Source organism: Diceros bicornis, chromosome 39 (assembly GCF_020826845.1).
Source record: "Diceros bicornis minor isolate mBicDic1 chromosome 39, mDicBic1.mat.cur, whole genome shotgun sequence".
In the NCBI taxonomy this organism is placed as follows: domain Eukaryota; kingdom Metazoa; phylum Chordata; class Mammalia; order Perissodactyla; family Rhinocerotidae; genus Diceros; species Diceros bicornis.
The window spans coordinates 27,009,767-27,035,433 of record NC_080778.1 but is presented as its reverse complement, the minus strand read 5'-3'; the positions used below and the strand labels follow the sequence as shown (position 1 = coordinate 27,035,433).

The 25,667-nt window shown below is 44.6% G+C and overlaps 1 protein-coding gene across 1 annotated transcript in view; it reads right to left on the bottom strand.

Moving 5' to 3' along the window:
• SASH1 (SAM and SH3 domain containing 1) overlaps positions 1–22,307 on the bottom strand; it is a 178,859-nt gene extending 156,552 nt beyond the window's left edge. The window contains exon 1 of the mRNA XM_058534247.1: positions 22,093–22,307. Within this exon, the coding sequence (XP_058390230.1) occupies positions 22,093–22,233 (141 nt within the window). The 5' untranslated portion in view covers positions 22,234–22,307. The remainder of the gene's footprint in view (positions 1–22,092) is intronic.
• Positions 22,308–25,667: the final 3,360 nt, after the last annotated feature.

Genomic DNA, 25,667 nt, shown 5'->3' with positions numbered 1-25,667 from the left:
GGCATTTCGTAAAAGCTCAACAATTGAATGAATCTTTTTCTTCCGGACTAAGAGACAGCACGCAGCTTCACACATCACATGGATGCCTTTAAAATGACTTGCTTTTGTCCTGTTTGATGGAGTTTGTAGAATAAGCTGAAAGTAGAATCTGGCATGTGTGTGTGCGTGCACGCTTGGGGGAGGTTGGAAGATGAGAGTTAACATTCATTGAGCATCTATATACCTATATTATATGTCAGGTATTCTTGCATATTATTTCACTTAAAACATACAAGATTCCGCAGGGCTGGCCTGGTGGTGTAGTGGTTACGTTCACACGCTCTGCTTGGGCAGCCTGGGGGTTGTGGGTTCAGATCCCAGGCGCGGACCTACACACCGCATGTCAAGCCATGCTATGGCAGCGTCCCATATACAAAATAGAGGAAGATAGGCACCGATATTAGCCCAGGGCTAATCTTCCTCAGCAAAAAAAAAAAAGAAAAATACAGGATTCCATGTGGCTTTACTAACTGTACAATACCAGTGAGGGCATAGACACTCAGGGAGGTGACAGACATATCCACTGTCACATGGCTAAAAAGAGCAGCCCCAGGCTTCAAATCCATGCCTGTCCCCTCCAAGACCTGACTTCACCATCCCAGAAGTACGGACTTACCTCAGTTGGGTACATAACAAACCTCAGCTAACCTTACTGCTTACTTCCATCGACGGAGGCCTTCCACAGAAGGCACCACCCCCACCAGTATATTTTTAGATAAAAGTGTGTTAGTTCACAGTACTCCTGAGCTGCAGAGGCGTCCAGTTCACTCAGCCACATATGAGAAAACACACGCCTGGGTGCTTGGCCAGACCAAACACATTGACACATCACCAGATCTATCACTTCTTCCCGAGGCCGGGGTCACGGCTGACCCAGCAGCCCTGGAGTGACCGGCCCGTGGCCCTGTGGGAAAAGCAGAGGCTCAGAACGGCTGACACAGCTGCTCTGGGGGCCTCCAACGGGTTCCCCCCTTCCGAGCCCTATACCCCAGTACCGTGTGCGAGAGCGTGAAATGGGAAAAAGGAGCCGGCTGCAACCGGTCCATCCTCACCACCTCCCCCACCCCACTCTGGGGCAGGAGAACTGGCCTGGAAATTCACAGACTGGAAAGGGTGGGCCCAGATACGGATCTAGGCCTGACCTCAGCGCAGCTCCCGGAGGGCAGAGGGGGCTGTGTGTCATCACATCCTGATTAACCCTGGCCCACCCTCCACCAGGACAGCTTCCTGAGGAAATCCTGAGGGCTGCAGAGGAACGGCTGGCTCGGCCCGAGGATGTAAACAGGAGCAGCGTGTTTTGTTCTGCGTCCCTGCACACGACCGAGAGCCAGGCCTCTGCTGAGCAGTTTGTGGCGGCAGCACAACTAACAAGCCAGGCTGAGCAATGGCTCTGACAACCAGGATTTACGAGTCAAGAATGTGCACGGCTTGACTCAGCTGGGGATTGCTGTAAGGACGGAGGTGTTCTCTCCTAAGCCTTTAGCTTGAGAAAGAATAATTACAATAAATAACAAAAAGACACACAGTACTCTTTTTTTTAAATTATTTTATTGAGGTCACACTGGTGTACAACATTGTGTAACTTCTAGTGTACATCACTATATTTCAGCTTCTGTGTAGACTGCATGGTGCTCACCACCAGTAGTCCAGTTTTTATCCACACATATGTGCCCCTTTACCCCTTTCACCCTCCTCCCACCCCCTTCCCCTCTGGTAACCACTAATCTGTTCTCTTTATCCATGTGTTTGTTTATCTTCCACATAGGAGTGAAATACTGTATTTGTCCTTCTCGGCCTGCCTTATTTCTCTTAGCTAAGGCGTGTTCCTTGGCCAAAGGTCAAGATGCTTTGCAGCCCAGAGCTCGTCTACTCAGGTGCGTGCCCACCTGGGAAGAGATTCAGTTCCAGTCGGGACCAGGTTCCCCGAGGTCTCCTCTGGATTACCAGGGTGCCCGGCACGTGGAGACACTCAGTAGATGCTTACTGAATGAAGAGTTTTTCTCTCTGAAGTGAGAGAATCCCTCCCAGTTGGCTACATCAGAGTATACACGCATAGGAAGAACTGCACTAAAAATTGGAAAAGGAAAACAGAGAGAATGAGTGGAAAGGCTGCTGTCCTTCCCCACCCCCGCCCCTGTGCTCACATCAACCCCACGTTTGCTCACACAGCTTGTCCTTAGAAATTCTCCTTAGGGCCAGGGGAGTCCCACGGCCACCGGAGGCCCAGCCCCTTCTCAAAATGAAATGGTACCTGCCTCCCTTGTCACTCAAAGTGTCAAGCACAGGACTTTGATACACATTTTCTTCTAGAGTGTCTTAATACGTTCAGGCTCCAGGGAGCCCGATGGAGTTTTTGTTCATTATACTCGTGTGGACACTGTCTGCTCTCTCGCCACCCAGCCCCTCTTCCTGTCTGCCCGTCTCATCAGGCACAGCCACACAGAAGGATGTCGCCACATCCTGATACTGCCCGACTGGACCAGCAGCCAGCACCCGGCGGTCACAGACACTGCCACATCACCAGGATACCAACGGCTCAATGCTCTTCTTAGGAAGGGGGAATATTAATAACGTCATCAAGATTCATGCACACACTGGAACGTAGTGGAAATCATATGGGCTGTGAAGGCAGAATTCCGGGCTTACGTCCCAGTGTCAGCACGGTGTGACCTGGCACACATACTTACCCTCACTCAGCCTGATCTGTACAATGGGCTGATAACGACAGGACCTACATCTCATCTCATCGGACTGTGTGAAGACTAAAAGAAATAACGCACGGGGGCCGGCCCGGTGGCATGGTGGTTAAGTTCGTGTGCTCCACTTCGGTGGCCGGAGGTTCGCAGGTTCAGATCCCAGGCATGGACATACACAGGACTTATCAGGCCATGCTGTGGCAGCGTCCCATATAAAGCAGAGGAACATGGGCACGGATGTTAGCCCAGGGCCAATCTTCCTCAGCAAAAAGAGGAGGATTGGCATCAGATGTTAGCTCAGGGCTAATCTTCCTCAAAAAAAAAAAAAGAAAGAAAAAAAGAAAGAAAGAACTCACGGAGACCATTTAGCACAGAGCCTGTCACACAGTAAGCACTCAATAAATCTTAGCTAGTATTACTAAGTATCAAAATTCAGGACTTAACTGTCTAAACGAAGCCCTAGGATGCCTCTCTCTGTAAAGTATTTTATTTTCAGGAACAGTAACAGAGGTATTTGAGATTTTTTGAGGGATTTAATTAAGTCTGACACAATTATCCCTTCAGTGAGCTTTTTAAGCACAAAGCTTCATTTAAATATTATTTGGAATCACACTTCCAAGTACCAGAAATTGCGTGTGTGTTCTTAGAGAGATCGGGACAGGAAAAAAGCACTTCCCTTTGTCATCAACCCTCCTTTGGACTGTGGGATGTACTGCCCTCATCCACGCGGTGGATGGTAGATTCTACCATCAGCAGGGGGTCTGAGGTTCGGGCCTGGTTTCCCAAACAGCTGAGAACAGTCCTGTCTGCCCACGGGGTCCGTGAGCAACGGGGACTCCAGCCGAACGCCTGCGTCTTACGACGGTGACTGTACAGCCTTTAGTCACTGTGCTTCCTGAGAGCACCAATGAGGTCAACGTGAAAATATACCTTATTGCAGAAGATAACAGGTGGGTCATGCAACACGGAAAGGGGTAGAGGGAACACAAAGTCTTTTCTAATTGTTCGGATGCCCTCGGAAATTTCAAGAGAACTGAGCAGACGGATTTGGGCTGTACATTAAAAAAGTCAGCGGAAGAGTGTACCCACACGGAGGCCACTCATCTTTTTCACTTCCCCTACCACAGGCCCATCAGCCCTTTACGCCGGCGAGCCGCAGGCTTACCGAGATGCACGCACGACGCCATTCATCCTCTTCCCTCTCTCCCCTCCCAGCCCACGGTGAGTCAGCTGCCAAGTCCCGCTGTTTCTCACGTACACATCTCTCGAATCCATTCCCTCCCTCTTAGCCCCCTTCCTGTCATCCTAGCACGGAAACCGGATCACTGTACCTGAGATGGCTCTGAGCCCGGCACCTCTGCTCTGCAGGACAGGCCACACGGCCTCCTGCTACAGAGCTGACAACGAGTGAACGTGCCTCTAGTGCCTTCCAGGAGAGGCGAGGATTCTGGTCCACTCAAGGAGCCTCCATGTGGGGAGGTGGGGAGATGGTGGAGATGGGCACCATGATCAAGACCGCCCAGCTCCGCCCTTCTGGTCCTAATTAAATGGACCTTCTTACAGGACCGAGAATGCCATGGTAGTCCAGTCTGCTGGGCAGTGTTCAGTTCTCACTGTGAATTAGTTTAATGGCACTGGCTTTGTCTTGATTCCCCACCCCCACCCTCACAACCCGAAACAGTCTACTTAGGCAAAACATCTAAGGGTCACCCTCAATTCTTCTCTGCCCTGCTAACGACCAGCCCAAACTCAGAGACCACCTCCAAACCCTGTGCCACGTCTGTCTGCTTCTCTCCAACCCCAGGACTACAGGTCCGGGCCACCACCAGCTCATTACAACCCATTTCCCTAACACTGTCAGTGACTTTTTAAAAACATAAGTTAATTTAAATGCTCCAGTGGCTTCCAATCACGCCTAGAACAGAACCCTGACTATGGCCGATGTCATTTGGCTCGATTGTTTTCTTGACCCACTCTCCAGTCTCTCACTCTCACTCACAATAACGCTTTTGGCCTTGTTTCTGTTCCTGGAATTCACCAAGTTCACTCCCGTCCTGGGGCCTTTAAGGCTGATGTTCTCTCTGCTTCAGAAAGTGCCCTCCCCCACGACATTCATGTGTCTGCCTCACTTTCAGCTCCTTCCTTGAACCCCCTATTTAAACCTAGCCCCTCAGGAAACTGGACAACTTATTCAATTTTTGAGGAGTTGATAGTTTTGTACAGAAGAGACTGCAGAATTATAAATTATATAACATGTATTTATATCCTGCCTTGATTCACAACGAATTTGAGGTAGCAATTCAAAGTCATAAGTGATGAATACTTTTTGAAGTAACAAGTAAAGAAAGGGCCATCCTTGATCCATCTTCCACGATCTAGTTCAAAAGAACTCAGTTCCCACATGGTCACCTCCCCAAACGACACAGAGTTCTGTATGCGGCAGGATAGATCCTCCCTCAGAGAATTCACAGTCAAGAAGGGGAGGATTGGGCCAGCCCCGTGGCATAGCGGTTAAGTGCGCGCGCTCCGCTGCTGGCTGCCCGGGTTCGGATCCCGGGCGCACACCGATGCACCGCTTGTCAGGCCATGCTGTGGCAGCATCCCATATAAAGTGGAGGAAGATGGGCACGGATGTTAGTCCAGGGCCAGTCTTCCTCAGCAAAAAAAAAAAAAAAAAAAAGAGGAGGACTGGCGTGGATGTTAGCTCAGGGCTGATCTTCCTCACAAAAAAGGAAAAAAAGATGGGGAGCCACAGACAATGGTAAGGCAGTATAAGAAATCCCAGGGCCAGCCCTGGTGGCCTAATGGTTAAGTTTGGCACGCTCCTCTTCAGCAGCCCAGGTTCAGTTCCCGGGCACAGACCTACACCACTCATCTGTCAGCGGCCATGCTGTGGCAGCTCACATACAAAATTGAGGAAGATTGGCAACAGATGTTAGCTCAGGGCAAGTCTCCCTCATCAAAAAAAAAAAAATCTTAACACCCAGAATTAGGATTAAGAGCTGCCCACTAATTCCAAAATCCATCCAAACCCATCATAAAGATGATGAGAAGGGAGGACGAGAACTTACTTGGAGAAGAGCATCCAGAGTGGAGGCCCTGTTTTCTTTCATTGTGAGAAATGACAACGTTCAGGCCCAAACCTAAATACTAGTCAAGCTTATACACAGGGTCCAGACATTTTTGAGTCAGACACTTAGAAACCTGCCATCACCTCACGAGGTCCAGACACAACCTCCAAGTAAATGAAGTCCTTGTTCCATCTGAAGCTTCATTCCTTCCATGTAGCCAACGCTTTCTGTGCTGACGCCTTACAATTAACTTCCTGGGCACAGCCTCTTCCTTTCCCAAAGGTCCCCTCCTCAAAAATGGTCGCTATCTTCCCAGCTCCACCTCTCCTTCCGTCGAAGCTCCCTTTTACTGAGTCGCATCAGTAAGGGACAGCAAGAATAAAAGCTGCTTAAGCAACGTGAAGATACAGCTTTTGAATTCCTAAGGAGAAACGCAGTCACGGGGTGGAAGGTGGGGGCGAGAAGAACTCCAGTGTTATCTCCCTCCTCTTACCCTAGAGCAGGAGAACCAACAGCATCTTGTAGGGAGCACTGTGCCCCCCACAGGTCTCAGTAAAAAATAAAGATAGTAAGAGTTCCATCCAACGAAGAATAAAATGGTGGACAGCCCTCCTAAAGACGGTAAATGTCACATGAATGACACAACCAGTGGGTGCTGAAAAATACGCAGAGAAGAAAAATACTGATTTTGCAATGTCAAGAGACCTACTATAAAGAACAGCCTAGAATTGTTAACTCATAGGCCAGGGAGCCAGGAACTTGCCTGGTCAAGATGGACCATAGTAAAGACCTGGGGAAAAGGATTTTTCTAATCGTGGAATGTTCTTTACTTTGTAATATTGATAACCTTGACTTCGTGTTTCGTTTCTACTATTTTGCAATGGTTCCTGCTGTTCAGAACTCAAGAGTGGTGCTCACTCTATCCTTGTGTTCCCCAGCTCCCGTGTCAGCAAGCCTGTCGACCTTAGTTAGACAGAGCCACCAGCCAGCATTCACTCTCACCTTGACCTTGCGTCTATGGAATTCCTCCTTTTGGTCTTGAGTCATTTCCTGCCTCAACTATAGCAATTTCTGGTTTTATATTCTTCTTGAACATTGAATCATAAACTCTAGATGTGCTCAGGACAGTCAACCTCTGCATTTTTAACTCCCACACTACACTAATGAGGTATCTACACGTTTTTTTTTACCCATTGCTGAGCTTGAACCAAATTACTGATTCCTCTGTCATTCTTTTAAGGGACTGCACTCTGGTGCACGCACTGGCTCCATTAACTTTCCGCAGCCACTTGGTGAGTATGTCTCCAAGGGAAGGAGTGGCAGCTGGGGGCCATCTCTGGAAACTGGGGCCCTCTTCCCTTGGGACTGTGAATCATCTTCCTTCTCAATCTCAACTTTAAAACTTTCCTTTTCCTCTGCACATCAGAAATTTCTTAATAGAATGCCTGCCGGGCTGTGTAATAGTCTCCAAAGGGAAGTGATGAAGGTTTTGGCTTGAATCATTGAACTAGAGTTGGAAAAGTAATCTACAGTAATGTACCACAGGGAGAAGTCTTTTACTAACATGGGCTACAGATGATCTAGGAAGTTCTATTTTTCTAACTACCCATTTTTATTTTATTTTACAAAGACATTTCTCTGAAAGCATTTATTCTGAACACATGGTGGGGATTAAAACTAATTTATTCAGGGGTCTGACCCTTTTAGAATGAATGCTCTATAAGATTTTAATTAAAATGTCCAGTAAAGAATCCACAGAGAATAAAATAGAAGATGTTATAAATTATTCCCATTTTCTCCATACCCTCTTTTACTTTCATTCCTAACCCTCAGCAATCCAGTACGGAGTGATTTCTGACTCCCCAAATCTTGCATCATAGCTAAGACGCCTCCAAGACCAAGGGAGTAAAGTGGTACCAGGAGGCGTCTCAAGCAGAGGCTAATATTTTTATCCAGAAATCTCTATCACCTTCCTTCCCTAACATAGTCCTTATGGAATACCATGATTTATCTCCCTCTTACGGGATTTGAAGGATTGAGGGCAGAGAATTCAAAGGCTGACCCCAAGGCTTACGGATATCACCACCAACATTCCTTTGGGCCCATGTGGCCCCATCCCCCCAAAACCCTTTGCCAGAGCCCCTGAACGCCAACCCCCCAGCTTATCGGACCCACCCTAGAAGTCAGTTCAAGAAATCTAGCACCAAAGGGACTTTGATCTGTGTTGAGCTAAGGCTTTTTTCTCTACTCCCTCTGCCAACTCTGTCTTGGGTAGTGGCTGAGAATGGGGATGGGGAAGGCAAAGACGTGTTGTCCTCCTTGGAAGACTAATTCAATTCCAGCACTTGAGAACAAAGATGTGAAGCATCCTTAGGTCTCCATTTCCTCACAGCTCACCTCCACCCTCTCCTCACCTTCCTCAAAACAATATATAACGGTAATAAGGGTGAGCAGAAGAAGAGAGAAAAGCCATACGCACTGGGCTGAGGCCTTATTTGGGTGGGAAGATGGGACCCAATGCAATTTTTTCCCTTTCCCAAGTCCACGTCATTCTTCATCTCGTATGACCTAACAAGAAATGCTGGACTTTCACCCAGGAAACTGACTGCACTTCCCTCTATCTTGGTCTCTCCAGTGACTCCGTAAGCAGTTGGGAGAGGAATGAGGAATGCCTTCCTCATCCCTAGCGGAACCCACCCACACCCAATAAACACAGGTATCCGTGCTGCAATGATCAGGTCCTTACTGAGGCTCACTGCTTATCTATCTTCTCAATTTTCCCTTTCCCGCTGCTCAAGGTGTTGGCCGTGCAAAGTGCTACAACTGGAGAAAGTTCTGATCTCTATACTTTCCTCCTTTTCCCAACAGCTGCTCCCCTGTAGAGAGCAGGTAAAGCACTCACTGTATCTGTTTCCCAGGGCTGCTGTATCAAAGCACCAAAAACTGCGTGGCTCAAAACAGAAATTTATTGTCTCACAGTGCTAGAGGCCAGAAGTCCATAACCAAGGTTTCAGCAGGGCCATGATCCCTCTGAAACCTGCAGGGGACTCCTTCCTTGCCTCTTGCTAGCTCGTGATGGTTTGCCAGCAATCTTTGGCATTCCTTGGCTTGTGGATGCATTCCTCCAACCCTCCGTCTTCATACAGTTCTCCCTGTGTGTCTTCACACTGTCTCCCCTCTGTGTGTGTGTGTGTGTCTGTGTCCCAATGTCCCCACAATGGATTAGGGCCCACTCTAACAACCTCATCTTAACTTGATTAAACCTACAGAGATCCTATGTCCAAATAATGTCGCATTCTGAGATACCGGAGGTTAAGACTTGAATATATCTTCTTTTGGAGGACACAATTCAACCCATAACACCACCTCACAGGGTTATTAGCACAATGTTTGGCACACAGGACATGACGAATAACTTATCAGCTGCTAACATTCATATTATTCTTACTATCACTGGGTCATCCAGTCTTTCTGCCCCATAGCATCTTTGCTAAAAAGACTTTATAAACAAGTCTTTATGGTACTCAAGTTTCAAAGAAGAATATTCCAACTATCACACAAAAATATAACCCCCAAACTCCTTAGGAAAAGAAATAATTCCAATGGTTGCCTGGGTAGTAAATTGTAGAACAGTGTTTGTTCTCTCCGCTGAGCTCTGAAGCGTCAAGAAAGCATGGAATGCAGAGCTGTAGGAATCAGTAAAGGAAGTCCCCCAAAGAATCTGCTGACAACTGAATTTCTCAGTTCCTTTGGTTTGCAGAAAAAAAAAAATTGATTCTACCCTACACACTCTCCCTACATTGTCAAAGAATATATGCTTATATTTTTCAAAATAAAAGTCCATAAAGGCCAATAGATACACATGGCATTAGAAAACCAGAAGCCCAAGAACGAATTAATTGACTGCTAATGGTTTGAAGAGTAGTGACTTAAATTTAAAGGAAAAAAGTGATCACTCTTAGTTTTAAAAGATATTTCAGTCTGGCTGTACCCCTACTTGTGCACAGTGACTATCTGTCACAACATCTTCTGTGCTTTTCTCTGCATAAATAAAGCTTGTTTTGATTTGGACCTTCATGGGACAACAGAAGGTAGTGTCACCATCCCCACCCCCTAATCATTTTGCAAAGTTATTTTTCTAACAAAACAACGTCAACCTCATCAATCCTCACTGCCAACTTCATTGCATAATCCAGTACTTACTTATCTTGACCTAACTAGCAAATTCAAGACCCAAACCAAGCTTGCTTTGGCTTGTTCGCTTGGTTTTTGGCTGATCTTCTGGCACCGTCTGTTAACCTAGTGCCTGTGAGCAACTCTTGCCCTGAATTTTCTTCCATATGTAAGAACTTGAAGCAGAACACCCTCAAACTTGTCTGCAAATAAGTCCACAGGTATATTAACAATAGGTTATGAAAAAATCTTGATTTTTTAAAAAAAAAGTTGAACCTAATATTATAAAACCAAACTGTTTACAGCTTGAAAAACTTTTGGGCTGACAACAGAAGAGTTTGCCTTTCCCAGTGTTGTAGAAGTAGGCCTTCCTGTTTCCCACAACAGAAGAACAAACTAGAAGTCAAGAGAACTAAAGTCGTGCTGTTCTAGAATTTGTGGCAAGCTGGTGGCAACAAGACACCAGACATTTGTGCTTCTCTCTGCCTCTTTGGAAGAGGTGAGCCTGCAAAGTCTTGAGTGTATCCCACACTGACCCAGACATGACATCCAAGATCCCAGAGAGCAGGCATCCTGGGTGGAAAATGGGAAACCCCAGATTACAGGTCACTTTCTGGCTTTGCCCCCAAACTCTGCTCAAAGAATAGCAGAGTCCACATCCATCTGGGTCTGGTCTACTTCAGACCAAACATTTGCAAAGATACAACCTCAGTGTTTCACCGGTAACACAGATGAACTTGGAAGCCTAAAATTTGCAGAAGCCAAAACCAACCAGCAGTTGTTGAATTATGAGTATTAAAATGCGGGTAATGAAGCGTCAGTGTGTTTGAAATGGAAACCAGGAACCATAGATTACTCATCTGGCAAAAGAACGGTGGCTGCCAACAAGACGGGTTCCTGGTAGCTACAAGAGCATTAAACCAGTCAATGTATGTAAAGACATGCCATGAAGTGCAAGGGATTATACCAATGTAAATATTATCATCTAATCTCTAGGGCAGAGCTTCATAAGAGTACGGGATGTGACATGCTAAAAATCTCTTGATGTTTAAGGAGTGTATCAGTTCTGTTTGTCTCCCCTCCCAGTTTCTATGGAAGTTCTTCCATCATGGAAGGCATCCTGCCTGCTAAAGACACAGGCTCTGGAATGCGCAGCCCTTCAGCGACGTGTCGGGCTGAAGAGTTCTTTGATACAGAATGTGGGGGTTACCATCTGACATTCTGTTCTGTTGAAACAGCACAGAGTTCTTTGCTAATGCTAAGGTTACATCACATAGATTTTACTGTATCTTTCATGTATCATTTATGAATCATTTGGCACCTATTTACTTTAATGCTCATCATATAGCCTCAATTTCGTAATATCCTAATCAAGGCAAATCACTACCATGCACCAGTGTTATGAGAGGCTTTCATTCAGTTGCCACCTGGACGCCACATGTTACGTAGTAGGAGCAACATGCTGCAGAAAGCAGTAATGACCTTGCCCCAGTAGACTGTGTGATAATGCTACCCTCTTCCGGAAAGTTTTCAATAAAACTGTAATTCACGGTAAAATGCTTTAAAAATGAGATGTTTTATCTTTCCAGCATAAAACGTTCATGGTCTTTACAGACTGTCCCAAAGATTTCAAATTCCTTCAGGTTTTCTTTAGATGCATAATAAAGTTACCCAAAAATAAAAATGTATGTAAGTGGCAAATCTATTCATTACAAGCCTACTATTAATTCTTCCTCAAACCACAATGGATCCCGTTTTCTACCATACTCACATTGAAATGTGTTTGCAGGCTGCTTTGGGCTTTGTGGACACTAACATGTGATACTCTATTTATAAATTCTTGATTGGAGACTGAAGACTCCTAATTAAGATGCAAAGATCCAAAATGAATGATTGATGACCCTGACAGAAACAGCAGTTAATTCAATAAAATCCTGGGAAAATATTTTATAAAAAAGTTTAAGATAATGAAAATAGATTTAGTACATTCACATGAGTCCAACACTCAAAAAATAAAATCATTAGTTAAGTGGATGCTTTCAATATTTTACATGTTCCTAATAAGTCAGCTATTAAAAAGATCTCATTATTGTGCTCCTTAGCCAAAGACAACTCAAAAACAGCAATCATCTGGACACCATTTAAACAGAAAGTATGTTTTCATTACAAACATCTCCTTGCCTCCAGAAAACCCTGCCTGTTCACAAGTTTTATACACTCTTTCTTGAGTACAGAGAATATTTTACTTTGAAGCAATTTATGCATTTATTTTTAAATTGTGTATTTTAAAAAGGATATTTGACATAAATTAAATCAACAGTTAATGTTAATCCTAAATTGAACATGTGGAAATCAGATCACTCCTCCATTTAAAGGTGAAAGTGAAGGGAAATTAGTTCACATTCTAACTAAAGGAGACTCGACTATTAATAGTTAACAATAACAAACATTTATGATCTGCTGACCATATGCCATTCAATTAATCTCACCAGACCCAATGATTCAGGTGGCTATCATCCTCATTTTACAGATGAGGAAACTGAGGCACAGATGGCTAAGGAACTGGCCCAGGTCATATGTCCACCAAATGACGAAGCCCAGACTTGAGCCAGAACAGTCTAAGCTACTTCCGTTGCTACCTACTCGACAAAACGACCTTTCACTTTTCTAAGAGATGTTTAATTAGTTTTTTTTGTTTCTAAATGTTCTAATTCTGTCACTCTTCTCTTGTTTAAAACTTGAAAAAAAATTGATATTACTTTTTTATTACAACTTCATTTTTTTAGAGTAGTTTAAGATTTACAGCAAAATTGAGAGGCAAGTACAGAGGTTTCCCATATATCCCCACCCCTACACCTGCATAGTCTCCTCCATTATCATATCCCCCACTGTGATATTGTAATTTATAAGAAGAAATATACACTTGGTCTTCCTCTCAGTCCTGACACTGGGCTCCTAAAACTCTTGGAGTGATAGGAATGTCTTTTGTCATTCATTAGACACCTGAGTTTATGCTAATGAGTGACTTGGGCGGTGGGAACCCTTGATAGCCTCGGGATGGGGCTGGTCACCAGAAAGACCAATGGTTAGAGGGTAGGATCTTTCAGTCTCAATTCTTCCCCCCACCTCTGGAGATTGAGTTCAATCACCAGTGGCCAATGATTTAATCGATCATGCCTATGTAATGAAGACACCATAAAAACCCAAAAGGACGGAGTTCAAGAGTTCCTGGGTTGGTGAACACGTGGAGATTTGGGGAGAGTGGCACCCCAGAGGGCATGGAAACTCCTTGCCCCTTCCCACATATCTTGCTCTCTGCATCTCTTCTATCTAGCTGTTCCTGAGTTACATCTCTTCATAATAAACAGGTAATCTAGTAAGTAAACTGGTTAATCTAGTAAATAAATTGGTTCTTTGAGTTCTGTGAGCCCCTCTAGCAAATTAATTTGAACCAAAGGAGTGGGTCATGGGAAATGTCTGATTTATAGCCAGTTGGTCAGAAGCACAGGTGACAACCTGGACTTGCGATTGGCATTTGAGCAGGGGCAGTCTTTTGGGACTAAGCCCTTAACCTGTGGGATCTGAACTATCTCCAGGTGAACAGTGTCAGAAGTGAGTTAAATTTGTAGGACACTGGGTCAGTGTCCGCTGAGAATTGGAGGATTGCTCGGTGGTGTTGAAAAAAACACATCATGTCCACCTGAGTGGTACATTTGTTGCAAATGATGAACCTACATTGACACATCCTAATCACTCAAAGTTCAAAGTTTGTATTACACTTCACTCTTGGTGTTGTACATTCTATGGACTTGGGCAAATTTATAATGACATGTATCCACCATTATAAAAATCCTCCATGTTCCACCTATTCATCCCCTCAACCCCTAGTAACCACTGATCTTTTCACTGTGTCTCCGTAGTTTTGCCTTTTTCAGAACATCACATAGACAGCATCAGAAACCTTTTCAGATTGGCTTCTTTCACTTAGTCATATGCATTTAAGGTTCCTCCATCAAGCCTTTTGATGGCTTGATAGCTCATTTCTTGTTAGCGCTGAATAATACTCCATTGTCTGGATGTACCACAGTTTATCTATTCACCTACTGAAGGACATCTTGTGGCTTCCAAGTTTTGGCAATCATGAATAAAGCTGCTATAAACATCTGTGTGCAGGTTTTTGTGCGGACGTAAATTTTCAACTCCCTTGGGTAAATACCAAAGAGCATGATTGCTGAGAGTACAGTAAGAGGATGTTTAGTTTTGTAAGAAATAGCCAAACTGTCTTCCAAAGTGGCTGTGCCATTTTGCATTCCCACCAGCAATAAAAGAGTTCCTGTTGCTCCACATCCTCACCAGCATTTGGTGTTATCAGTGTTCCAGATTTTGAATATTGTTATAGGTGTGTAGGGGTATCTTACTGTTGTTTTCATTTAAAAAGAATTTTTAACCCTGGGCATTTCCAAATAAGGACATTCGCAAAATAGTTAATGGTTGATTTTATAAGTAAGGTCTTTAAAATCCTCTGAAAATGGCTGTAAGCCTATAGTAAAGATACCTGTTCTTAAACTAGGATAGTCCTTTCTTCTACAAATAACTTAATATTGAAATACTCTTTTCTTTTGAGGAAGATTAGCCCTGAGCTAATGTCCGTTGCCAATCCTCCTCTTTTTGCTGAGGAAGATTGGCCCTGAGCTAATTTCCACGCCCATCTTCGTCTATTTTACACATGCGACGCAGCCTCAGCAGTGCTTGACAAGCGGGTGTGTAGGTCAGCACCCACAATCCCAACCGGCGAACCCCGGGCTGCTGAAGTGGAGCAGGCAAACGTAACCGCTAGGCCACTGGGCCGGCCCCCTGCTCAACGGCATTTTTAGTTAAAATTATAATTATATGCATTTATTTTTCCTTCACTTTTAATTCCACTATTATCTGCACGCCGGGAAAGAGAATGAAGCCACCACCAGGTACAGAGTCATGGGGAGACACACTGGACCTTCCTCACTCACTACCGGCTATAAAACCAAACCATCAACGGATGAAGCACCAAAACCAGCCATGAATCGACGCTGCATCACAGACCCCAAGGGGAGCTGTAATGGATCTCCATGGACACAGGGAACAATGGTCTAAAGAGCACCCATTATAAACACAGACGTAGTCACGTTTCCACCAATCTTCTTAAAAAGGTAAAAGACAATAGGAGATCCCTTCAGAAAGGAAAGAAGGCCGATTACAGAGAGGAAAAACCATCTCATTATCAAGCTTTTGTCTTCTGAGTCTCAGAGATACCACACTGCCTGGGTGCCCAGTCCCCGTGCTGGAGTCGTCTCTGTTAACATGGCTTGAAGTACAAGAAAAAATACAAAACAGGTTATCGCTGTGAAGGTCTGCTCTCATAAAGAATTAATGCTACCCAGTGAAACATATTATGGAACAAAAGAGGAACACTAGACAGCTGGCTAGGAACAAAGCTCATGAGAAACAGACCCAGCATTTTCAGGTCTCATCACCAAAAGTAAATTAATAAATAAATGAGCCTACCACGGAAAAATGACAAATCCAAGTGGTCACAAAAATACATTTTTCCTCAAAATTAGTCTGAAGGTTTGGTTAATTCTTATAGTCTTAGTGTTAGGCTACACTCACTGGTATTAAATGGTATAGTTAATTCTTAGAGCCTTAGCCTCATCCATTTAAATTCACTATTTTGAGAACAATTTTATTTCTACTGTATGCTAAGAATGTGTGTAAACCATAGGTAAACACATTATATATCACAGTGGGATTATGATGGCTAAGGCTGAAGCAGAGAACACTCTTAAAAAGAACACATTAGATAAACTACTAGTGACAGGTTTTCCTCTTACGTTCTTTGTAAATTTGAGCTACAAGTTTGCTTGTTAATCCATCTACAGGTCTGAATATTTCCCTCTACTTCACTGTCCTCCGTCCTTTAGCTTTTAAAAGATGGAATTAAAGATCATTTAGCTATAGCACTATATGCATATTATTATAAATAATAATTCCCCTCTTTAAGGAACCACATCATTCACTGCAGTATAGACAGATAGGTAAACAGATCTGTGTACATATATATGGTCTAGATAGATATTTTTTCTTTAGAATGAAAAAAATCACAAAGACTACAACATTTCTAAAAATCTCTTGCATTAACCCAGTCTGCCCATAAGCTTAAAGGAATTACCAAAAAAAGCAGCATAGAGCAATCCTTCATTACTTATAGATACTCTGTAAAATATTGGGACTAATGGAAGCCAGATGACAGATAACCGATGTTTCACAAACTTATAGTCCAGGCTCTCATCTTCTCTTGCCTGGATCACTAAAGAAATCTTCTTCCAAATTTATCGCCAGCTCATCACCTACAAAAGTTATTTTTCTTTCTTTTTTTTTTTGATGAGAAAGATTCGCTCTGAGCTAACATCTGTTGCCAATGGTCCTCTTTTTTTTTTTTTCCTTGAGGAAGATTAGCCCTGAGCTAACATCTGTGCCAATCTTCCTCTATTTTGTATGTGGGACTCCTCCACAGCATGACGGGTGGTGTAGGTCCGTGCCCAGGATCCGATCCTACGAACTCGGGCCACTGAAGCAGAGTGCACTGGACTTAACCACTGCGCCACAGGGCCGGCCCCAAAAGTTACTTTCCTAAAACACAGAAGTGATCATGTCACATAGCAGTTTAAAATTCTTCAACGGTTTCTCATTGGAGCCTACAGAATGATTCCAGCTACCTCAGCCCTCATGACCTGGTGCCCGCCTCAGTGCTCTGTGCTCTCCCATCTTTGTTCCGCTTGGCTCTGCCCAGAAGGCCCTTCCTCCATCTTTCTCCTTAACCCTCACTGACGAATGCCTCTCTGGGAAGACCTACTTACTGGCAGCGCCCTACAACAGTGGCATTTCTGGGAACTGGCCTCCCTTGCTCCCTGTGCGCACTGCTCTGCCACCTTGGGGTACTCTGCCCACCGCACTGTGGGACGGGGCATTTCTGAGAGGGATGGTGGGGCTACTGCTGTAAAACTACCCCTTTCTGGAAGCCAGGGGCATGTGTCACTAATACGTAGGCTCAACAGCTTAAACAAAAAGATTCACAACCAATAAATGGCTCAAGAAATATACGAAAGAATGAACTATAAAACTGCAACTAGGAGCTGATTTCAGGGAAATAACATGATCCAGATCCCAGCTCCTCCATTTATTGATTCAGAACACGCTTGTACACCTCTCCACTGGAAAAGGGTGACAAACATTCTCAATGGTCACAACAAGAGGACCAAGAAAGGTAAGTAAGTATGGGAAGTGCCCAGCACAGCACGGGAACTCAGCCCTTGTGAGCACGGCCTCCTTCCCCTCCCCAGGTAGCTGCTCTGTCATCAGAAGTTGGAGTAAACGATGAAAAACAAGGATGCCAGTAATAAGCCAGGTGGAAGAGGGAGGCTTACAGGTAGAGAATGGCAAATGAAGGCAGACCGGAGGACGACGAGGAGCAACAAGTCCACCACTTTAGTACAGGGGTCTCTTCTGACGGCAAAAGAGTTAGCGACCCCAGCCAGAATTACCAGAGACTTAACTTTGTCTCTGGCAAAGAATTAAAACTCAGGAGGCCCGAGTGCTGGTCCCAACTCTGCTTCCTTGAGCCCTTCCCTTCCTCCTCTCTAAAGAGGGAATGGAGGGCTGATTTCCACCATCTCTTCAGTCCCTCCCACTACATCATCCAGCAGCCTCTCCACGTATAAAGCCATAAGGCTCTCGGTTGGCCAACTGGAACTTGAAAATTAAGATGAAGTCAGAATATCTGCAACTGGGGCTGACTCAAATTCCAAGACCTAAAATTAATTCAGTCATTAGCTGATGGGAAAACGTTAAGTCCCCACCCAAGGAATATGGAAATTCTCGCTTTCAAAGGAGTTTGCATTTTAAAAGCCCCCTAGAGATCAAGCTGGCATTTCCCCTCCCCCATACTTTGCCTAAAACTACAAAGCCAAGGAGGATCTTTTTCTTTTTTTTAAAAAAGGACTTCAGTAAACAGCAAGACAATATGAACAACAGTTTTGTGGACTAAAACCTACCACAAACTTTTCTGTAGCTTGCAAAGGAATCAGAATAGAGGAAAGTCCAGAGTATCTCTATACAATGCATATTTTCTAAGCTTTGCTAGGAAATGGGTGTAAATTGTAGGAACAGAGGAAATTTAAGGTTTGGGGGAGGTGCGTCTTGCAGGATCCTGCAAACAATAGGCACTTACTCCCTCTCCCTCCCTTGCCGGTGAACAAATAGCTTTAAAAGTCTGGCTGTGCTTTAAGATGCCCTCAAATCCTAGAGGAAAAATTAAGAACCATCACAATTTACCAAATGGATAATTAGTGCTGAAAAAATGATCTCCCACATCTAACTATATCTAACAACATTAGCAATTCCTACTCTTAAAAACAACTACCCTCCACCACCAAAAAAAAAAAGAACTGTTTTGTCTGTAGCCGAGAAGTAAAGATAAGAGTCAAATTCACAGGACTCTTAACTCGTTTTTCACTTCTCAGCAGAAGTCGAAGCATGTCATCATGAACGGTGACATGCTTTGAAACCCCAGGCAGACCACATGCTGCAGAGTCAGAGAACAGAACAGCACTTTTCACAAGAAGGCCGAGGTTTAATTGGTCAGGGTTTACAAACATTTCGCAATTTGCCATCGCCGCTTCCAGTGGAAGTGCCAGGATTTTTGTTTGCATGAGCAGAATTTATGAATGTCTTCATAAATGCACCCCATTATAGCCAGTACATGAGTCTTTACAGAACTGTATTTTGATGTGGCTCCTACGTTTAAGAAGTACATGCTCTTTTCCTTTTCCATTCAGTAAAACCATGTTCTCAGCACCCAAGTCCCAGGCACTGGAGATAAAAAAATGAGTAAAACACAGACCCTTTCCCTCCAGGTGATCACAATTGATAGTGTTTTTATAAGCTCATTTTCTCTTCATTCTCTATCTATTTACATACACCCTTATTAGTATTTATTCATTCTAGCATGGCTCAAATTCTAGCATGCATTTTCATGCATAAATACTATTATTTCTTTTCCAAATAAGCACTTTGTTAACAATTACCTAAAAGCAACTAGTTGGTGCTGAACCGTACAGGGCTGAATTAATTTAAATACAAAATATGTCCTAACGAACTCAAATAATCGTCCAGTATTTACTGAGGTCTGTGTCTCCGAGGCAACGCCCTTCCCTGGCTTAGAACCAACAAAATCCCAAGGGCCGATGCCCAGTGCCACTCACTGTTCTGCAGTTTTTTCAATCACTTAAAACAGCTTGACCCTGATAGGCTTTGAGGTTTAATTTTTACACTTAGAAGAATCTAAAACATCAAGTAGCCACTGTACCTGAAATCCGTTCAATGTGATTTTTAGACGGATAATTCCCACTTCCTCTAATCTCTTCCTCAAGTTCAGTATTGAAAAATAATCTTCCAAATTGCATTTTCCTAAAACACCGAATGTAATTACCTATCTACTAAGTTGATCTGGGACAGGGAACTATGCAGTATCCTGGCCTCAGGCTACTGACTGGTGGGGGTCAGAGAACTGGAGTGCGGTCCGACCTTGTCACTAGCAACGTATAGGTGCCATTGGTAAGTCACTTCACCTGTCTAGGCTGATAGATGATGGTTAAATCCCCTATTTTAAATACAACACGAAGGAAAGGGTGTCTTTTATCTCAGTAAGAACAAAGTCAACTGTCAGTTTGGTGTCTTGATGTATTCCCCCAAAGATATAGTTTCTTATAAACACTTGGAAGACAGCTTTCTAAACACAGAATGAAGATCCTTCGTTTTAACCTGGTGACTTCCTACAGGCATGTACAAAGGAGAGGTAACCAATGTCGTCTTCATCTGAATTCTACTAAGGAGCAATCCTGATGCACACATTTACCCCAAAGGACAATAAGACTGTATAAAAGATGGGACAACATGAGTGAACCTAACCTGTTGGGGACAATCTTTATGTTCTTTCCAGCCTCACGCTGAACTATTAGCTCTGTAAGAAGGACATATTTTCTTTTCTCCTGCATCTGCCCTTTGAATAACAGCTTTGAGCTTCTCAAGCCCCACTCTATCTTTTAACTCAGCCAAAGAACCCTCTGCTCTGCTACAACTGACCCAGCAGTGCTGGAATCTGCCAGGGAAGGGAAGCAAATCTTCAGAAAGGGCCACCTGCCAACCGCCCCCCCACAAAAAAACCACCCTGAGCCCACACTTCCATTTAAGTGAGTCCCTCCAACTCTCCCTTCCCCAGCCCACGCCCTAGTAAGGGATGCAGTGTGATGTTATCCAACCAATTTTTTTAGTGGCTGAAAATTTACAGAGGGATTTAGCAAGAATTAACAAGATAAGCATCCTGCAGGACAAACTTAGAAAACAATCTATAAGAACAACTTTAAGATGTTCATTGGGTTTTCTGGAATTTCACTAAAGGCCCATATTCATAAGCAATGTTCAGAAAATGGAAAAACTGAAGGTTTTAAATTTTTTTAAAATACGCATTTTTAAAATATCAAAGAGTGAGAAAAGCAGATAGAAATCTTTGACCCACTTTCCCTGGTTCTCTGTTCAGGAATAATCATAAATACCAATGGACACCTGAAAATGGAATAACTGAGACTTGAGGATGCCTGCAAAGATGAGGCACAAAACTATTTTCAGGGAAAAAAAAAGAAAAGCTATCATTTATTGAGCACCTACTATATGTCAGAATGCTGAGCACATCATATCCATCAACTTAGCTAAATCTCAGAAAACCTAAGCAAGTCTTCTTGCCTCGCCTTTCAGGTGATGAAATTGAAGATTACTGGGGTTGAATACCTCGGCCAAGGTCACATAGTCAGTCAATGGGAGAGCTGGGTTTTGACCCAGGCTAACTCACTCCCAAGTCCAAGAGTTAATTACTGTGTTAAAAATGATACACTGGGTGCGGCCCCATGGCGGAGTGGTTAGGATTCTGCGACTTCGGATCCCAGGGCAGACATACTCCACTCATCAGCCATGCTGTGGAGGCATCCCACATAAAAAGTAGAGGAAGATGGGCACAGATGTTGGCTCAGGGCTAATCTTCCTCAAGCAAAAAAAAAAAGGAGTAGGATTGGAAACAGATGATAGCTCAGGGCAAATCTTCCTCACCAAAAAAAAAAAAAAATGTACACTGTTCCTCACTCCTAAAGAGTTTCTTTCTAAAAATGACACTTCTTTCCATTAGAAAACTAAAAGATGTCAAAGTAAACCTAGAACCTTTTCCGATGACCTACACAACTGCCAATTCCAAATCTTTAAACTAAAATTGACTTTTTAGGTGTGGATTAAGATGTCTGACTATAATAACCCCCACCCACCTGATTCCAGTCTACCTGCCTACCTACAGCTCCACCAAAGCAAATCTACTAATTCCCCAAGGCACTGAGTCCTGAGCGAGTTAAAGTTTTATCCTCCATCCATAAGAACTGTTTTTCAGAAATTATGCCAAACCCATGGGCGGTTTCAGCTACTGGACATTTCAAAATACATGACAATACAGATTTAGCAAAATAACTCCTATTGTTTTTAGTCCCAAACAGATGACAACAAATATCTTGTAATTCTACAAGCTGAAAAACTGCAAACAAACAGTAACTAATCTTTTTGGTGGTTCTGAGTAAGGAGATGGTCGCCTTCCTCTCCTGGTCAGACGACAAACGCTGAAGAGATCAACACCAGTAACATCAGCCTCATCCCAAATCCAACTGCGAAAGCACACCAGCCAAACACTGTTTATTTACATCTCCTCTCCGAAGGACTCTTTCCAGCCTTTTCCACACCAACTTCTCAGCAGGTGTCCCAGATCAGACTGTTGAATGTCACACCCGATCGTTGAAGAATATCTGTCATGGGATCTGTGGTTGGTTATTTTTTAATTAGGGTGTGAAATCCTATACCATGCGTATTTAACCCCCTAAGAGATGGACGACTCCGAGGGGGGGTGGGCTGGCCAAAGCGGGCGAGCGCAAAGGGAGCCCCGGGGGTCCGCGACCCGCCCTCCCGCGCCTCCCCTGCCCCAGGTAACTCACCAGGATGCCCATCACGTCGGCCCAGAGCCGGGAGAAGGCCTCGGGCTCCCCGGGCTCCCCGGGCTCCTCGGGCTCCTCGGGCTCCTCAGGCTCCTCGCGCGCGCGCTCGGGCCCCGGGCCGGCTGCTCCCGCGCCCTCCATGGCCGCGTCCCCGGGGCGCCCTGGCCCGCACCAGCGCGCGCGGGGTCCCCGCCGCCGCGTCACCGCGCCGCGCCCCGGCGCCGCATCCCCGGTGGCTCCGGTGACCCCTCGCGGCCGCCCGCTCTCGGTGGCGGCCGGCTGCGCCGCTGACAACTCCGGAAACTTTCCCACCGGCTCCGGGAGCAGAAGGCGGAGTCCGCACCACCGAGTTCTCCGGCGGGGAGTTCGCGCAGCCCGGGAGCAAGGCCAGCGGCTGCGGGCGCGCGTCCTCCGGGGACCGGGGCCCGCGGACTACGGCACGCGACTCCCTGCTGCCAGCGCGTCCGGGCAGGGCCCCGCCGGGGCGAGCGCGGTGCTCCGGCGCTCGCAGGGGAGGCCCGGGGCCCCCTCTCTTCAGAATGAGCCCTTCCAGCTCCACATGACTCTCTCCCCTCGATGCTCGAGAAAGCGTTCAGCAACAAAAGGTGCTCTGATGTCGGGCTCTTTGCATGGAAATGAGCCCCAGACAGGAGAACAAATCGCCTGTTGAAAGAGCCGCCGCGCCGCCGTCTCCCGCCTGCACGAGTTTCCAGTCGCGCCCTTCGCGCAAACGGTTTTGGGCACAGAAACGCGAGCAAGTTAATCTTTAAGCTACTCTGGCCGAAAGAGTTCACAAGTGGTGTCGTTACCATCCCCACCTCCCCCGGTGAAGTCGAGAGATCTGAGGAATTACAGCTCCGCCTCTGTCAGCCAAGACTTGGAAAAACAAGTGTGAAAGCTTGGGCACGAGCCATTGTTTGTCTCGTTTGTATTATGAGTGGGGACATTTTGGTTCCTGGGTGCCCACAATGCCATGCATCGCTTAAGGGTTTCGGCTAATTAGGGGAAACGCGCTTTGGGTTTTAATGGCTCCTTTACAGTAAGGACAGAGGGAAAGACCGTTTGCAAAACGCAATGTTATGGTCGTAGCCGTTTAGCTAATGCACACTGGGGGCCCTGTGTGTTTTTCCAAGGACGAGATCCATGACGGATTTATTTTAGGAGGGAAATAGCCCTGTCGAGGTATTTCTCCTTTTGTGATTCTTTCTTTAAAAACCACTTAGGGAATTTCCCCTGGGAGATGACAATACATGTCACATTTGATTTGGTGATCCATCACTTTGTGAAACAGTTCGGAAACCACAACCGGTCCTTATGTTCAAGGGCTGAGCAGTACAAAAAAGCAGGTGAGGTGCTCCAGGGAGAGAGCCCTTGCTGGTTTTAGAGGCTTCTCCTGTTGTTGCTTTTTTCTTCTGAGCCCACATAAAAGGAGGGGACAGAAGCGTGTCCTTGAAATCCACTTACTAAAGCATTAATTACTGGGAGCACCATTCAGTGCCAGCAGATGAATAGCAGTTACAGAAAAGTTCAAACTGTAAAAACTTTTGCAAAAGTAGTTAAATTTGTAAGCGTAATCCTCAATGACAATATTTTTGAAAGGAAGGAAAAAGAATGAGAAAGTTTTCCCTTGGTAGGAAGGAGGCACGGTGAAATGGATAGAGTGCTGGATGCTGAGTCAAGACGTCCAGGCCTGGTGCTTTCCTGGGCCAGATACGTGCTCTAAGATGCTGGGAATCCAAATACATTCAGCTAAAGCTATGGTGGGCTTTTAAAAAATTATTATTATTATTATTATTACATCTATAAAGATATGAATATAAGTAAATGATGGGAAAAGGTAAAGTAACCTTTTAGAGTTCATTTTACTGGTATGTTTAAGAATTTCGACTTGTTAGCCATGTGGTACTTTATTAAATTCAAGAAGACGAAAAGAACCGAGCAGCTTCTACCAGGAGGCAGCTCGTTCTCCACATAAATACTTTCTGGCCAGTGATGGAGCACCGAGTCAGGGAAACAGGGGGGCGGGGGTGGGTGAGCCGGATGACCAACTCTCCAGCACCTATCATGAGACTGTCTTCTTGCCACATCAGATGACCTGGAGCGAAGCTTTTAGCCTTTCCGTGCTGCAATTTCCCGATCCTAGATGAGGCAAGGCCACGCTAATTGCCACCTGCCTCCTCAGAGGTAATCTTATATTTCAGGGTCGTGTAAAGATAGGTATGTTTTAGCAACAACATGTACACACATATCAATATAATTAAACCTGAGCCAGCATTTGGCACTTAAACATCCATCTATTCTAGACATTTAAGCTCCTTCTCCTGGTGCTCCCTAATAAATGGATAGGGAAATGACTAAGTAATATTTGGGGGGAATGTTGATACCTATAAATTTGCTGTCTATACATAAATATAAAATTTTGAGTAGTCACTTTTCTACTTCTAGAACATGAATAATTTTCTTCACCAGTTAAAAAATGCAGTTGAACCTCTTTACTCATCAATTTCATGATGCGTCTGCTCAAAAGGAGTCTGATTACTTCTCCCACATTTGAGTCTGTTCTCCTTGAGTTCATGTCAATCTTTACGTCCAAAAATTCCTTCAGGGGCTTTTTAATGCAGTATAGAAGAATAATCATCAACATCATGATCACCATCATACTATTTCAGAGGCCCATAGGGTACTGGTTACTAAGAGCTTTTTATAATAGAATTATATCCCATGAGGATGAGGAAGGGCCTCAGAACTGGTCTGGGTCAAGTCTCTCATTTTACAGAAGAAGAAATGGGCTCCAGAGAACTTCAATGATCAGTCCAAGTGAACACAACTACGTGGAGCAGAATCAAGGTCAGACAACTTGATTACTTTTAAAAGTCCTTCCATCTATACTGTAATTGATTTGATTCTCACAGGACTCTGCAAGGTAGGCAAGTGTAGATGGCCATTAAAGATGTGTATCCAGAAAGTAGACAGGAATCCTCTCTCCCCTTCTCCCTTTCCATCAAGGGCTCTCTCGTCCAGCTCATTGGAATTGCTATGATGGTGAATGAATCCAAAGCAAAGTAAGGGATCTAGAAGAGGAGATTCCAGACGTCTAGTGGACACCCAAAAGTTGATTGTGCAATCAATTCTGTGGGTCCTGATAAACATTCCTTGCAATGAATGAAAAGAAAACTATCACAATGCATTCACTGAGAGTAAATATTGATAGTGTGCCTATCTCAATAAGTGTTATTTCTTGAAAATTAGTCTTAGTCATATTGTTGCATATATATGTGCAACACATATGTACATATATACACACATAAATGTATAAATGTAACTACTGGCTTGCTTTGTAAAAAAATGGTTCTCACTGTGAGTCAGGATTACAAAAGTTTAAAAGCCACTAGGCTAGAAGTTGCAGGGTGTTGCCTGCAGCCTATTTAGGTCTTAAAAAAGGCAACCAGTCTATTGCTTGGCAGTAAAGGTAGAGTTTGGTAGTGGAAAGTACAAATATAAGGAGGTCAGGGCAGAGCTGGGTTTGAGTTTTCACTCAAGCTTCTGTAAGGCGTTGGCCAAGTTATTTATCTCAT